At 40.9% G+C, this 17541-nt stretch overlaps 1 protein-coding gene across 1 annotated transcript in view; it reads left to right on the top strand.

Moving 5' to 3' along the window:
- AR (androgen receptor) overlaps positions 1–17541 on the top strand; it is a 210459-nt gene that overhangs the window by 188201 nt on the left and 4717 nt on the right. Inside the window, exons 4-5 of the mRNA NM_001244127.1 lie at positions 7463–7750; positions 14565–14709. Coding sequence (NP_001231056.1) covers positions 7463–7750; positions 14565–14709 — 433 coding nt within the window. The remainder of the gene's footprint in view (positions 1–7462; positions 7751–14564; positions 14710–17541) is intronic.

Below are 17541 nucleotides of genomic sequence, written 5' to 3'. Positions count from 1 at the left end.
ACCAGGCTTCACTACTCAATCTGAGCAAACCAATGGGTCTCTGCCATAACACAGGGGCCTGTCGAGCCTGTACCTGGCATGCAAGAGTTAGATCTGGCTCTGGGGCTCAGGTGCAGGAGACACAAGGGGTGTGGGGGCAGCCTTCATGGATGAAAACAAGGCCTTGGGCATTGAGTAACAGCTGAGACTAGCAATCCTCATTGTCCAGCATTCCAAGTCGTCTAGCAACATGCTGGCCTCTGCTGCAGACAGAGAACAGAGGATCCCCAGGCAGAATGAATGGAATCTGATTTCAATTATGTTCAGTACAGTCACTCTCTTTAGGCAGAGAGGCCAGAACACCTGGTGCAGCTTGGGCCACTGTGGCCGCAGGGACAGCATATTATACAGGTCCTGGAGGCAAGTGGGAATGCAGCTTCTCTTCCTCAAGCAGATGCCCTATAGGTCTAAAGGAGGAAGATATGAGAATACCAGCCAAGTTTTCATTAGCACTATGCAGAGAAGGGGAATTATTTTATATTGATGCATTCCCCCCCCCCCGCCCCGAGTCTCTACACATATTGAACTTGCTTGTAATGAGTTTGCTTAAGTCCACGAGTCATCATCCCACTGAGATCTGAATCACTGGTGGGAGAGTCAAGGTGACAGAGTGTATACCTTGCTAATTGCATCAGCATCAACTGTCCTATGTGTCCCTCCACCTTTTAGAAAAACCATGGATTCATCTATACACTGTTCATGTGATTTTTTTTATCAATAACATGAGTAGGGCATGACAAATGAGACGGCTGCCCCAGAGTACAGTCTAGATTCACAGCACTATTCCATAGAACTTTGTAAGATGAAAGCTATGTTCTGTATCTGTGCTGTCCAGTATAGCAGGCCACAAGCAACATGTGACTTTTGAGCACTTACACTGTGGCTAGTCTCCCATCAGGAAGCTTCCATAAGCCTCTGATCCTTTTCCATCAGAGGGCAGACATAATGAAAACCACAATCACAGAAAACTAACCAATCTGATCACATGAACCACAGCTTTGTCTAACTCAATGAAACTATGAGCCATGGCGTGTAGGGCCACCCAAGAAGACGGGTCATGGTGGAGAGTTCTGACAAAACATGGTCCACTGGAGAAGGGAATGGCAAACTACTTCAGTATTCTTACCTTGAGAACTCCATGAACAGTATGAAAAGGTAAAAAGATAGGACACTGAAAGAGGAACTCTCCAGGTTGATAGGTGCCCAATATGCTACTGGAGATCAGTGGAGAAATAACTCCAGAAAGAATGAGGAGATGAGACAAAGCAAAAACAATGTCCAGTTGTGGATATGACTGGTGATAGAAGTAAAATCTGATGCAGTAAAGAGCAATATTGCATAGTAACCTGGAATGTTAGGTCCATGAATCAAGGCAAATTGGAAGTGGTCAAACAGGAGATGGCAAGAGTGAACATCAACATTTTAGGAATCAGCGAACTAAAATGGACTGGAATGGGTGAATTTAACTCAGATGGCCATTATATCTACTTCTGTGGGCAGGAATCCCTTAGAAGAAATGGAGTAGCCATCATAGTCAACAAAAGAGTCTGAAATACAGTACTTGAATGCAATCTCAAAAATGACAGAATGATCTCTGTTCTTTTCTGAGACAAACCATTCAATATCACAGTAATATAAGTCTATGCCCTGACCAGTAATGCTGAAGTTGAACAGTTCTATCAAGACCTACAAGACCTTCTAGAACTAATATCCAAAAAATATGTGTTTTTCATCATAGGGGACTGGAATGCAAAAGTAGGAAGTCATGAAATACCTGGAGTAACAGGAAAATTTGGCCTTGGAGTACAGAATGAAGCAGGGCAAAAGGTAGTAGAGTTTTGCCAAGAGAACACACTGGTCATAGCAAACATCTTCTTTCAACAACACAAGAGAAGACTCTACACATGAACATCACTAGATGGTCAATACCAAAATCAGATTGATTATCTTCTTTTCAGCCAAAGATGGAGAAGCTCTATATAGTTAGCAAAAACAAGACCAGGAGCTGAATGTGGCTCAGATCATGAACTCTTTATTGCCAAATTCAGACTTAAACTGAAGAAAGTAGGGAAAACCACTAGACCATTCAGGTATAACCTTAATAAAATTGCTTACACTTATACAGTGGAAGTGACAAATAAATTTAAGGGACTAAATCTGATAGAGTGCCTGAAGATTGATGGATGGAGGTTCGTGACATTGTATGGGAGGCAGGGATCAAGACCATCTCCAAGAAAAAGAAATGCAAAAAGGCAAAATGGTTGTCTGAGAAGACCTTACAAATAGCTGTGAAAAGAAGAGAAGCAAAAGACAAAGGAGAAAAAGAAAGATATACCCATTTGAACACAGAGTTCCAAAGAATAGCAAGGAGAGATAAGAAAGCCTTCCTCAGTGATCAACCCAAAGAAATAGAGGAAAGCAATAGAATGGAAAAGACTAGTGATCTCTTCAAGAAAATTAGAGATACCAAGGGAAAATTTCATGCAAAAATGGGCTCAGTAAAGGACAGAAATCGTATGGACCTAACAGAAACAGAAGATATTAAGAAGAGGTAGCAAGAATACACAGAAGAACTCTACAAAAAAGATCTTCAAGACCCAGATAATCACGATGGTGTGATCACTCACCTAGAGCCAGACATCCTGGAATGCTAAGTCAAGTGAGCCTTAGGAAGCATCACTATGAACAAAGCTACTGGAGATGGTGGAATTCCAGTTGAGCTATTTCAAATCCTAAAAAATAATGCTGTGAAAGTGCTGCACTCAATATGCCAACAAATTTGGAAAACTCAGCAGTGGCCACAGGACTGGGAAAAATCAGTTTTCATTCCAATCCCCAAAAAGCAATGCCAAAGAATGCTCAAACTACCACACAATTGCACTCATCTCAAACACTAATAAAGTAGTGCTCAAAATTCTCCAAGCCAGGCTTCAACAGCATGTGAACCATGAACTTCCAGATGTTCAAGCTGGATTTAGAAAAGGCGGAGGAACCAGAGATCAAATTGCCAACATCTGTTGCATCATCAAAAAAGCAAGAAAGTTCCAGAAAAATATCTGCTTCTGCTTTATTGACTACGCCAAAGCCTTTGACTGTGTGGATAACAAAAAACTGTGGAAAATTCTTCAAGAGATGGGAATACTAGACCACCTGACCTACCTCTTGAGAAATCTGTATGAAGATCAGGAAGCAACAGTTAGAGCTGGACATGGAACAACAGACTTGTTCCAAATAGGGAAAGGAGTATGTCAAGGCTGTATATTGTCACCCTGCTTATTTAACTTATATGCAGAGTACATCATGAGAAACACTGGGCTGGATGAAGCACAAGCTGGAATCAAGATTGCTAGGAGAAATATCAATAATTTTAGATATGCAGATGACACCACCCTTATGACAGAAAGTGAAGAAGAACTAAAGAGCCTTTTGATGAAAGTGAAGGAAGAGAATGAAAAAGTTGGTTTAAAACTCAACGTTCAGAAAACAAAGATCATGGCATCTGGTCCCATCACTTCATGGCAAATAGATGGGGAAACAGTGGAAACAGTGACAGACTTTATTTTTTGGGAGGCAGGGGCTCCAAAATCACTGCAGATGGTGATTGCAGCCATGAAATTAAAAGACGCTTGCTCCTTGGAAGAAAAGTTATGACCAACCTAGACAGCATATTAAAAAGCAGAGACATTACTTTGCCAAGAAAGGTCCATCTAGTCAAACGTATGGTTTTTCCAGTGGTCATGTATAGATGTGAGAGTTGGATCTTAAAGAAAGCTGAGTGCCAAATAATTGATACTTTTGGATTGTGGTGTTTGAGAAGACTCTTGAGAGTCCCTTGCACTGCAAGGAGATCCAAACAGTCCCTTCTAAAGGAAATCAGTCCTAAATATTCATTGGAAGGACTGATGCTGAAGCTGAAACTCCAATACTTTGGCCACCTGGTGGGAAGAAGTGTCTCATTTGAAAAGACCCTGATACTGGGAAAGATTGAACGGTGGAGGAGAAGGGGACCACAGAGGAAGAGATGGTTGGATGGCATCACCTACTCAATGGACATGAGTTTGGGCAAACTCCGGAAGTTGGTGATGGACAGGGAAGCCTGGTGTGCTGCAGTTCATGGGGTTGCAAAGAGTTAGACCAGACTGAGTGACTGAACTGACTGAATGACTGAACTTACTACGTGAGACTAAGGAATTATTTTTTTAATTTAATTTTATTTTAATTCATTTAAGTAGCCACATGTGTCTAGTGGCTGCTGTGTTGGACAGTGCAAATCTAAAAGGAGCTCAGAGAGGCAGGTACTGAGATATAGTAGAAATGACTTAGTCAAAAAGAGAGCTAATATGGCACAGGGAACTCTGGATTAGGAATAAGAGCCTCTGCTCTGCCACTTGGTGACCTCACTCACTCTGGCCTCAGCCTCCCCATCCTTGACGTGAACTGTTGGATTAGCAACAGAAGTCCCATAATAAAGGCTATGGCTTGAATTTAACTTTGGGATACAGAAGAGTTTTAGGAAAATTTGTAAATATTATATGAATGCCTTCTAACAGTATGTGTATATGTATGTATATGTGTACATGTATTGTAGGGGCCGGAAGGTGGTCAAGCATTCACTTTAGTTCACCAGAGTTCCCACCATTCTCCTATAAACACATACCCAGAGAGAGAGAAACACACATACAAACTGTATTATATGTGTAGACACTGAAGGTTCACATTCTGTGAACCCCCTGGATGTGATGAGTTCTAAGGACCTTTCCTATTTTGTTATTTTACGAATCACTAAGCCACTATAGTTCCAGTCACTACAGTTCCCCAGACGTATTTCTGCTTTAGGCACCCGGCCAGAGGAATCTCATAGCTTTCTACCTTTTCCTTTCTGGATTTGATGCTATTATAGTTACTGAAGTTTAGGGTCAAGGGTGAGGGAGGAAGGCAGGGAGGATATAACCCTAGTCCCATGCCTCAACTCTATTAGGCCAGAAGTAGAGTTTAAGGCTCCTTGGGGTAGGCAGTATTATATAGTAGAAAGAACATTGGCTTTACAGTCAGACTACATTAAGATTTTTAGATTCTGTTTCTTGACAGTTGTGTTGCTTCAGTTTACTCACTTGCAAAACAGAGATAAGAAATATTCCTCACCTCCTAAAGTCTTTGTGGAGTTTAATGGTATAATACAATCATGAAGTAAGGTAAATAGAAGGCTGAGAAAAAGTACTTATCCTTATATCTCTTAGTTCACTCAGGCATAGGCCTAATTATATTTCTGTCCTCTCCCAGGCTGAAAGGGGAACTACATGGCTTGGCAACTTCTAAGCCCACAGTCAGAAAATGCCAGTGATGGGGAAGAGATTGTCTACCTCTAGAAACTGTACTAGAGGAGCAGATCCAGTAAGCACTACCAGTCTGTAGAGCTGCCTACATGAACCTGTGTCAACAATGGTTTCACCAAATGACAAGATATTGTGGGGGCCAGGCCTCTAGCTCTGGGGCAAGATGAGCTTAGTCTGCCCATACCTTCCAGCTTGTGCCCTTGATGGGAGGTGGGAGTTGACAGTGGGTGTGCATATCTCCTTATTACTGACTGTGCCCAAGCCTTGCAGAAATGATTGTTGGACAAGGTCATCTTGAACTCTGTGTTAATTTTCCAGGCTCCCTTGTTATTTTACCCTGAATTCTTCACTGTGCTCCTCTTGTAGCACCAACCCCTCTATTTTCTCCTCCTCTATCCTGGTTGTCAATCCAAACATGTGATTCATTCTTTCATTGATTTACTGAGTTGCACTATGATTGAAGTTTTCATTGCAAGACTTATTTTTTTAATTAAAGCTGAAAGCCAGTTCCAGCTAAGTATCTTTTTTTTTTTTTTTGCATGAGCCAGAAACAGATCAGCAACAGGTTTTGTTGTATTCATCCATTAAAATTGAGCAATCAGCTTCTCTCTTTGTTATATACCTTTTAAAATTTATTATTATTATTTAAAGGGATTAGAGATAAAGTGGTTTATGGTCTGCCCCAGTGCAACTGTCTATGCTAGACATCAGAGTTATGACCTTTTCAATTATTTATATTTCTGCCAATATAAATGCTAAGGAAAATAGCACAAAGTAAACATCAGGATGCTCAAGGACCTCTAAATTATGTGTATGAGAGCATGGAGGGGGAAGGTTCTTAAGATTTGAATTTTAGATTATTGTTGCTTTTTAAAATAACATTATTTCTATTGATATCATCCTTTTTAATGGATGCTTCCTAGCACGGTTCCCATTTTACAGGCAGATTATAAAGGCAGGGACATTCTGTTATTTCTTTAATACAGCTGGGGATTTCAGACTTCAGCTTCCCCCTCTCTCCTTTACTAAAGAAGAAAATCAATATATGTGTTGCAATGTATGTTCGACTATGAGTGTAAATATCTAACAATAACTTGGGCTGTTACAGTTGAAATGAGAAATGCTGCAACACCAGAAAATTCCCATTTATTTACCCCCAAAGTGGGATGATAGAACAAGTCTAGTCCTTCTTCAATAGATCTGCCTTTCTGGTCTCCTTTCCTAGCAATCTGCTAGACATGCTGGACATAGACACAAGTACATCATTCTCTTGATTTAAAACGTTCCATATTTGCCTATCAGGTGTGTGATAAAGCCCAAATTTCTTAATATGTTATACATGTTCCTTCAAAGTCAGATGCCATCATTATTTTCAACCTCATAAATAGCCATTCTCCCCACACATAAAATATACACTCCAGCCACGCTGGTCTCTTTTTCCCTTAAACCCTCAGTGCTTTTGTTTATGCCCTTTCCATCCCTCTCTGCCTGGTGAAGTCCTTGCTATTCTTCAAGGTCCAGGTCAAATGTCACCATAATCACTTCCTGACCCCACCTATGCAGAAAGATTGTTACCTTCCTCTTTTGTTAATACCCCTGTTATAACATTCACCAGTTTGACATTTTTTAACTGCTAGATTTTTTAGTGGGCATTTATTTTTCCTCTCCCAAACTGGTTATGGCCTGTGTTCTTTTTGTCACTCAGAAGTAAGCCTTAACAATGGATATCTGTTGAATGAATGAGTGAACCATGAATATATTAGTAATGATTTAATTAAAGATTCAAAGTATGAATATTGGAGACCGTATTTAGGCAGAGCCCAATCCAAAGATATACTAGGTATGTCTGACAAGAGGATAAAGGAGAAAGCAAGAAATGAAGGTTTGAGTTTAATAGGAATTTAGAATGATGAACCATTCATTCAACCAGTGGTTAAAATGTACACTTGTCCTTAAGGTGTTTAGAGTCTGTGAGCAGGAAAAATGATCATACTTGTTTTCTTAGCTCAAGCAGCTTTTCTAACAGGGTAGCTGTGCTGTGTGTTTTTTGCCACTGATAATAAATCCAACTTTCCCTTCTTTCCCAATAGCCCGGAAACTGAAGAAACTTGGGAATCTGAAGCTACAAGAGGAAGGGGAGGCTTCCAGTGCCACCAGCCCCACTGAGGAGCCAGCCCAGAAGCTGACAGTGTCACATATTGAAGGCTATGAGTGTCAGCCCATCTTTCTGAATGTCCTGGAAGCTATTGAGCCAGGGGTGGTGTGTGCTGGACATGACAACAACCAGCCTGACTCCTTCGCAGCTTTACTCTCTAGCCTCAATGAACTGGGTGAAAGACAGCTTGTACACGTGGTCAAGTGGGCCAAGGCCTTGCCTGGTAAGTGGGGGCATGGGATATGGGATATCATATTTACTGAATGTTCTTTTGGGCCATGCACCACATCTGTTCCTTTCCCATCTGTTAACTCATGCAATCCTCACCATAACCTTGTGAGGGGAGAGAATGGTAAAAATCCCCATGTTAAAAATAAGGAAACTCAAAAATCAAGAAGAACAGCATTACTGAGTATCCCATATGCCTCACATCAGCACACAACAATCATGTTCAACCCACAGATTTAATCAGCAAATTTCCTCATAATCATGGATCACACAGACATATCCTTATGTGCCTTAAGATGCTTTTCTACATGTGCGTACACAAGTTCACGCCAAAGATAATCTTGAACCTAACTGATAATCTGTTTTAACTATTAGTTAGGACCCATACCATGGGAACTCTTATAATATGGTATGGTAGAAGGAACATGGGGTTGGAAGTCAGAATACTTGGGTTCTAGCCTTAGCTCTGCTGGTAATTCATTATGTGACCCCTTCCCTTTCCTGGTCTGTTTTTCCATATGTATAATGTGTGAAAAGTGGTTTGGACTGCATTAGTAGTTTTCCAGTTTTACTTCAAGGGAATTCTCTGATAAGTGCTCTTAAAACTATCCTAAGGAATTCCCTGAAAGTCCAGTGGTTAAGACTCTGTGCTTTCACTGAGGGCATGGGTTCAATCCCTGGTTGAGGAACTAAGATCCCACAGTCTGCAGGGTGTGACCAAAAAAGAAAAAAATAATAAAATAAGGATTTTATTAATCCTTAATAAAATAGGATCATCATAGTGGAAGGGTATATTAAGTGATAGTGAAAGAAATATGAAGTGTTTGTCTAACTTCTGCAAGTTTACCTCCAGTGATGAGGAACTCACTTCCTCCCTTGGCCATCTGTTGTTTGAAAAGAAATAATTATTCAAATATTAGAGTTTAAAGAAGCCTCAGAGATCCTCTATCCCATATGCCTCACATCACATCCAATGATTCACAAATGTTCCTTTAGCAGCCAAACTCTTTATTTCTCAAAAACATGGTACACATCCAAGTGGAGCTGGTTGATTTAGAGCCAGTGCCTCTCCCTCACTACGCCTAGAGAAGCCTCAGATCACTCTTGCAGAATCTTAGGGCCCTAGGGAACACAATGTGGAAACAAGTGAAGCATAAACTCTTTAAGGATTCTCTTAATCATAAATTTCCATGATTGAAAGATTCTTCTGAATCATGAACAACCAAACCTCTTCTTGTAGAATCAAAGATTAACCCGCCATTTAATAATAACTGCCAAATTCAGGATCTTAGTTTCCCGACCAGGTGTATAGCAAAACCAATACAATATTGTAAAGTAATTAGCCTCTAATTAAAATAAATAAAAATTTAATTAAAAAATAATAATAACTGCCAAACAGTTGGGAATTTATATTGAACAGAGCAGTTTCATCTATATTACCTGATTTGATCCTCATAAGAATTCTTTAAAGTAGGGGTTCTTTTCCCTATTTTATAGATAAAGAATGAAGCTCTGAGAGTTGATGTTTGCCCTGCAGTTGAACATTCAGAAGATAGCAGGGCCAGAACTTGAGCCCAGGTCTCCTCCTAACTCCAAATTCCCTCTTCATCAAATTCTACCCCATAGTCTGTGTAGCACCCTTGTAGATCTCTAGCCTTGGGTTTTACAATGAGGGACAAAGTTATCCAAAGCCAGTTGAGTCATAACGTGGAAGACATTGCATGTTGACTGTCAAGCTCCTTTTTTGTCTTTCCAATTCACAAGGCCCAGATACAACCACCAGATTTATGGGGTCGCTAAGAGTTGGGCACGACTAAGTGACTTCACTTTCACTTTTCACTTTCATGCATTGGAGAAGGAAATGGCAACCCACTCCAGCATTCTTGCCTGGAGAATCCCAGGGACAGAGGAGCCTAGTGGTCTGCCATCTCTGGGGTTGCATAGTCGGACACGACTGAAGTGACTTAGCACCAGCAGCAGCAACACCTTCTTAGCTTGCAAATCTGAGGTTGACTAGCCAATAAAATTCCTGGGAAGAAGGCCCAAGGATACTGTCTGTGCCAAAAACAGAGTTCACACAGGGAAGAAAAATACAAAAATAATAATAATAGTAACAAAATTAAAAGTTGCTTTAATTCTTATCAGTTATTCAGCTGAGTGTCTTGATGTTATATGTCTAACAGAAGTTCTGTTAGACAATACTTTGGCCACCTGTTGCGAAGAACTGACTTATTTGAAAAGACGCTGATGCTGGGAAAGATTGAAGGTGGGAAGAGAAGGGGACGACAGAGGATGAGATGGTTGGATGGTATCACCGACTCAATGCACATGAGTTTGAGTAAACTCTGAGAGTTGGTGATGGACACAGAGGCCTGGCGTGCTGCAGTCCATGGGGTTGCAAAGAGTCAGACATGACTGAGCAACTGAACTGTGCTGAACTGAACAGAGATTCAGTTTAATCTTTCCAAGCAGTTGCCAGACACCTAACCCTACCATGTTATAGGCTACAGACTTTTTCTTGCATATGATTCCACTTAATCCTTATAGCAGTTCTATGAACCATAGGGGCTTTTACTCCCATTTCATATGACAAGATTCAGAGTAGTAAATTAACTGGTTCAATTTGGTGACTTAACAAATACAACCATAGCTTGAGCTCACATCCTTGGATTTCCAGTCTTAGCAATAACCTAGTGCAAATCATTATGATAGAATTTGTGCAACTTGGAGTCACTGGATTTCCTCAGCCCAACCTCCAGGATGAGAAACTGTTTCCTTACATTAATAAGTCTGCAAGTTAATATCTGTTTACCATCCAGCTTGTCCAAGGAAATAATCTCTCATCCTGAGTCATTTAAAAGAATAGCCTCAAAAGAAAGCCAAGTACCATATTCATTAGAACTGTTATTTGTGTTATCAATAATCACCTACTAATTCAAGTTATTTGCTCATTGAACAGATTGAGCTCTTGTCCTTTGAGAGGCACTGTGCTGGTACCTTGGAGAAGGCAATGGCACCCCACTCCAGTACTCTTGCCTGGGAAATCCCATGGATGGAGGAGCCTAGTAGGCTACAGTCCATGGGGTTGCTAAGACTCAGACATGACTGGGCGACTTCACTTTCATTTTTCACTTTCATGCATTGGAGAAGGAAATGGCAACCCGCTCCAGTGTTCTTGCCTGGAGAATCCCAGGGACAGAGGAGCCTGGTGGGCTTCCGTCTATAGGGTCGCACAGAGTCAAACACGACTGATGCGACTTAGCAGCAGCAGCAACAGTGCTGGTACCTACTCACATAAATGTTGTTGTGAAGTATTCATTGATAGTGATAGTACATGTAAATTGCCTTGTTTTGCACCAGCACATTAATAAATGATAACTATTGAGAGAGTGTGAGTAGATTGTATGTACACAGTATATTTATAATCAGATGTATCTGGCTTGGCATCTTAGCTATACACTAGCGTGACTTTGAGCAAATCCCGTGTCTGCACATGCTTCTGTTTCCTTGTTTGAAGAGATGGTAGAGCAGTTGCTACCTTGCAGATTGTTATCAACATAGAAATTATGTATAAAGAGTACAATAGCTGGAACATAGAATAGTCTCTGTAAATAGTGGGTCATTATTACAAAGCTTGGGAACTAAACCACTAAAATCATTTTAAACTGCTGCTAACTTTGCCTAGAAGTTCATTCATAGGTCCCAAAGATGAATTGTCTTCTTTGAAAACCTTGGCTGTCAGGTGCACTAAAGCAGCAAAGGTTTCCTAATTGACCTTTCTTTAGACATGTTCTTCCAGAGGTTTCTGCTCAAGATTGCTAAGAAGTGATGTTGATTGGATTCTGCTGAGAAAACAGAGTCTCCAAGAAACTGTCTCTGCTCCCTAACCTGTTTGGTGTGTTTCAAAACTTGAAAATGACTTCTCTCTGTTTTCCCAAAACAGCCTGATGCACTGCCAAATAGGAGTTGAGTGAATGTATGTTGAAGGAAACCTGTAGGCTGAAGTTAGTGTTTCCTCAAATCATGCCTTGACAGCCATACTATCTGAGCAGGCCTTTTCAAAGGCTGGATATTGGAGAACAGAGTTAGGTATTATAATGAGATTAGCCCTATAGGAAACTTAGCCCGGTATGTTGCTGATGTGTACATAGTAATTAGGTCTGAGTTCTAAGCAGCTCTCACTAAGGATCATTAACTAGTATTAAGCCAAACTAAGCTATCCCCTTTTTCTCCTATGTTAGTTCTCTGACATCTCAGTGAGGGAAAAAATCATTAGTATTGATGACTTCCTTACTAGTACAGTTTAATCCTCATACCTCCATGAACCCTCATATTCACACCATCACCATCCAAGGGTTTCATTGATTCCCACTGTCACCCACCCCAGAGGTTCAAGGTTCAAACTCCTGGACCCCTCCCAAAGAGATTCTTGGATGTTATGTACTTGACCCTTGCTTTTTGTCTCCTACTGGAAAGAGTCCATCAAAGACATTCTGTTCTACAGAAGGGCTTCAGGCAGGAAATACTCTGGTGTCTGAAGCTGCAACTAGTCTGTTAGCATATCATTACCAGTGAAGGTGGGAGGCACATGCCTGGGAGGTAAGATTGCAGTCAAGGGTGGTGATGTGAGGAACTCTGGCATCCCTGATGTCTGGTAGACTTGGGACCTAAAGCAAACAAAAAAGGGAAATAGAGTGTGTGTGTGGCAAGGACCAACCAAACAGAACAATGTATCTAAATAGCTTAGATTTCAGACCTGACCCTATGGCTAATAAAACCTTGTGACCTTGGTAGTTTTCAGCTGTGACTTCTCTGGCCCTCAGTTTCCTCATTGGCAAAATAAGTGTCATATTGCCTATACTCCAGGGTAATTGTGAGAGCTAAATGAGGTCATCATCAGGAAAGTTAGAAGCATTATCTAAATTCATATAACCATTCCTAATGAGGTACAGCAAAACAAAATTTTAGATAATTCTGGATCTGCTAGGGAGAAGATAAATGGGGCACTGTTAAGGGATAAGCTCTGAGGTGATACTCTAAGTATCCAACTATTTGGAAACCTCTGGGGGAGCAGAGCCATATCTGTTCTACCTATGTACTATTTGTGGATGCAGAATTTGGGAACCTCTGTTCTCTGAGTTTAAGGGAGGCAGTTTGAAGATCATCTAATTCTCATTTTATAAAATGAAAAAAATGAGAATCCTTAATCCATTTAATTAATATTTCTCAAACTCCTACTCAAATACCTGAGCTATATTATATACTAGGGAGGAAAAAATGAAAAAAGGGGATGGTCCCTGTCTTCGAGAAGCTCTAAGTCTTGTGGAGTAGACGGATACGTGCATAAATAAATTCCAGTCCAGTGTAATGAGTGCTATAATTAGATGGAACTACTTAAGATTCATTAAGATGGTAAAAAAAGAATCAATAGGTCTTCTGCTTGGATGTGTTGGAAGAGGCTTCACAGAGAAGGTAGCTTTCCAGTGAATACTTGAAAGATGAGCAGGCATTTATCAGATGGAAAGTCTGGGAAGGGAAGAATACATTCTAGGGAAAGACAACTGCCTGTGCAGAGATAGCAGAGATTTAGAGGCATGAAATATGTTATATGTGTTCAGCAAATTGTGGGTTTTTCAGAATAGCTAGCGGAGAAGGCAATGGCACCCCACTCCAGTACTCTTGCCTGGAAAATCCCATGGACGGAGGAGCCTGGTAGGCTGCAGTCCATGGGGTCACTAAGAGTCGGACACGACTGAGTGACTTCACTTTCACTCTTCACTTTCATGCATTGGAGAAGGAAATGGCAACCCACTCCAGTGTTCTTGCCTTGAGAATCCCAGGGATGGGGGAGCCTGATGGGCTGCCATCTATGGGGTCGCACAGAGTCAGACACGACTGAAGCGACTTAGCAGCAGCAGCAGCAGCAGAAGAGCTAGAACCTAAATTATGAGAAGATAAATGATAAGAAGTTAGTCTAAGAAGGTAGGTCATAAAGAGCCTGTTTGTGTGTACATAATGGCAGTTGGCAGGAATGGCAGTAGCGTAGGAAACTAGAAGTGCCAGGTACTTGTTGAATAGAAAATAATGGAGAGGAAGTGGGAGGCAGGAAAGGATTGGAGAAAAGAGATGTAGCCTGAAGGTGAAGAAGACATGGATGTCAAAGGCATTTCACCATATGCTGATATGTAATAGTATCCCTTTTCCAGGGTTGTTAGAGGGTACAAACAAGATTATAGCTAGAAAAGAGCTTTGTAAAATGAAAAATGCTGTTCATGTGAGAAAAATGATTATTACACTCCATCTTCAGAAAGGCAGTGAGCCTTTCTGAAGATCAGGAGCATGGGCTTTGGAATAAGACCGGCTTTGGAACTTGATCTGCCAGGTAGTAGCCTTACGATCTTGGAAAAATTCTTAACTTTTCTGCGACTCACTTCTACTGATTCATAGACTGGGCACGATATTATACACTTTATTGGATTGTTGTTGAGTATTAAGTGAATTAATATAAGTAATATACTTATAAAAAAGTTAATTCATTGTAAGCAGTCAGTGTTAGATTATTATCCTCTTTCAATGGGCAGTGCACTTTTTGCCTCCGTTACCATCTCTTTTGAGCAGCTTGATGAATTAGGGAGCACAAATAATTATCTCCACCATATACTTTGTTCTCCTCTTACTCCCCATCATTGATGGTCCCTGAGTCTTCTCAGGGGCAGCCTGAGTACCAGAAATTCTCAGTCCAGCAGAGTCCCAGATTTCACTTAGACCATCAGTGCTCAGTCTGACCATTGCCTGTGTCCTATCTCCAGGCTTTCGCAACTTGCACGTGGACGACCAGATGGCAGTCATTCAGTACTCCTGGATGGGGCTTATGGTGTTTGCCATGGGCTGGCGGTCCTTCACCAATGTCAACTCCAGGATGCTCTACTTTGCCCCTGACCTGGTTTTCAATGAGTAAGTGCTTATGGGCCCAGAACTCACATAGACACCAACCTGGTTCATGGCGATAACGGTAATGGAAGTAATGGTGAGAGTTATTTCATTTGACCTTTACATGAGGCAGTAGAGGCCTAGCCAACCTATTAAGTCTAAAGTGGCTTTGCCTGGCTGAAAGGCCAATTGCTAGGAGGGAAGGGGGGAAGGCCATCACTTTTCCTGATCAAGACACAATCCTGGTAATTTGGCAGTGCTTCTGACCTGCTTTTAGCTTATCTCAGACCCTCATGTCAGGGTCCTTCTTCACTCTGGGCAACATAAGGAGTGAACAGAAACACTCTAGATCTGAAGGCTGAAGCTCCCTTGGTCCCTTTGCCACCACCAAAAGCTACTGCCAGTCACCTTTTGTTGAGAAGCTCCTATGTGCCAGGACTATACTAGATATTTCCCTAATTCTTTCTCATTGAGCCCACATTTTAATGGTTAAATCAAGTTATGATAACTTGATTTCACCTTTAAAATATTTTTTAATGGATGGGGGAAATTAGGCTCAACAAAATAGTGATTCATCCAACAATATTAAATAGTGCATGTTGGCAACAGAATTCAAAGTATGACTGTGTAACTCCCAGCTTTTATACTGCCTCCTGGTGGTAAGTGATGAAGAAGAGCAACTCCACCATTTTCTGGCATGTGACCTTGGCCCAGTCAGTTCCTTCTTCTTTTTTTTTTTTAAATTTTATTTTCTTTCTAAACTTTACATAATTGTATTAGTTTTGCCAAATATCAAAATGAATCCACCACAGGTATACATGTGTTCCCCATCCTGAAGTTTAATTAATACTTGCCTTGCCCACCAGCTCTATTTACCCTTCATAAATTTAGCCAAGAGCTCAAATTTTAGAAGTATACTTTTCTTAACTGAAACCTCTGTTGTATTATTTCCTACATCATTGTCTGATTAACAGTTTCCTCAGCTGTTAATAAAATAAAACTTCCTTCAATGGTTTGTTATGACAACTAAAATAAGAACTAATGGATGTGAAATGTCTGGCTCACAATGGGCAAGAAATAAAAAGAAGTACCTTTCCAATATTCTCTTTTCCTAGTACTGATAATCTTTTCTGTGTCTCTATTTGAGGTCCCTCATGGCATTGTGAATGTTGTTGTTCAGTTGCAGGAGCCGTGTATGACTCCTTGTGACACCATGGACTGAAGCACGTCAGACTCTCTTGCCTTTCATTTTCTCCTGGAGTTTGTGCAAATTCATGCCCATTGAATGCTATCTAACCATCTCATCTTCTGCTGCCCCCTTCTTCTTTGCCTTCAGTCTTTACCAGCATCCAGATCTTTTCCAATGAGTCAGGTCTTCACATCAGGTGGCCAAAGTATTAGAGTTTCAGCTTCAGCCCTTCCAATGAATATTCAGGGTTGATTTCCTTTAAGATTGATTGGTGTTATCTCCTTTCAACCCAAGGGACTCTCAAGAGTCTTCTCCCGCACCACAATTCAAAAGCAGCAATTCTTTGGCGCTCAGCCTTCTTTATGGTCCAACTCTCACATCTGTACGTGACTACTGGAAAAATCATAGCTTTGACTAAACAGACCTTTGTTGGCAAAGTGATATCTCTGCTTTTAATACACTGTCTAGGTTTGTCATAGCTTTCCTTCCAAGGAACATCATCTTTTAATTTCATGGCTGCAGTCACCATCTGCAGTGATTTTGGGGCCCAAGAAAATAGTCTGTCACACTGCTTCTACCTTTTCCCCTTCTACTTGCCATGAAGTGATGGGAACAGATGCCATGATCTTAGTTTTTTGAATGTTGAGTTGTAAGCCAGCTTTTTCACTCTCCTCTTTCACCTTCATCAAGAGGCTCTTTAGTTCCTCTTCACTTCCTGCCATTAGAGTGGCATGATCTACATATCTTAGGTTGTTGATATTTCTCCCAGCAATCTTGATTCCAGTTTGTGATTCATCCAGACTGGCATTTTCAATGATGTACTCTGGATATAAGTTAAATAAGCATGGTGACTATATACAGTCTTGTCATATTATTTTCCCAATTTTGAACCAGTCTGTAGTTCCATGTCTAGTTCTAACTGTTGCTTCTTGACTTGCATACAGGTTTCTCAGGAGACAGGTAAGATAGTCTGGTATTCCCATTTCTTTAAGAATTGTCTGCAGTTTGTTGTGATCCACATAGTCAAAGGCTTTAGCATAGTCAGTGAAGCAGTAGTAGATATTTTTCTAGTATTACCTTGCTTTCACTATGATCCACCGAATGTTTGCAACTTGATCTCTGGTTTCTCACCACAGAGAACCCCTTTGGTCCAGGAATGAACTGACCTTTCCTTTCCTCCAGCCCTCTAACCCAGAAGAACCTTAAAATAAAATCTACAGGCCAGTGGTTCCTCCCATTACAGCAATGCCATATGGGGGAAAATAAGTGTCCCCAGCTGCCCTCTTCCAACTCAGCCAGCCCTGGTAGCCAGAAGCTAAGAATAACCAATGAGCTTTTGGCACAACCTGCTTTATGGTTTCCAGATATCCAAAGAGGTACCTATGATGCCATCTTCTGGGTCAGGCCTTAAAAAGCCCTCTTCCTGTTCTCTTCTTACTGTGCTCCAGTGATTAAATCACCTACCCCATCCAGAGCCCAAAGACCTTTGAACCTTTGTAAGGTGATAATTGGCTATTTTCTAAATCTTCATTTCCTCTTCCACCTCTGTGTATGTGTGTGTGTGTGTGTGTGTGTGTGTGTGTGTATATATATATATATATATATATTTTTTTTTTTTTTGGCACCCTACCTCAGCTTTCTAGTCCACTTCCATGCACCTCATCAAA

Source organism: Bos taurus, chromosome X (genome assembly GCF_002263795.3).
Source record: "Bos taurus isolate L1 Dominette 01449 registration number 42190680 breed Hereford chromosome X, ARS-UCD2.0, whole genome shotgun sequence".
Classification (NCBI taxonomy): Eukaryota; Metazoa; Chordata; class Mammalia; order Artiodactyla; family Bovidae; genus Bos; species Bos taurus.
Note: the sequence above shows the minus strand (reverse complement) of the source record. Positions and strands in the feature narration are given on the sequence as shown.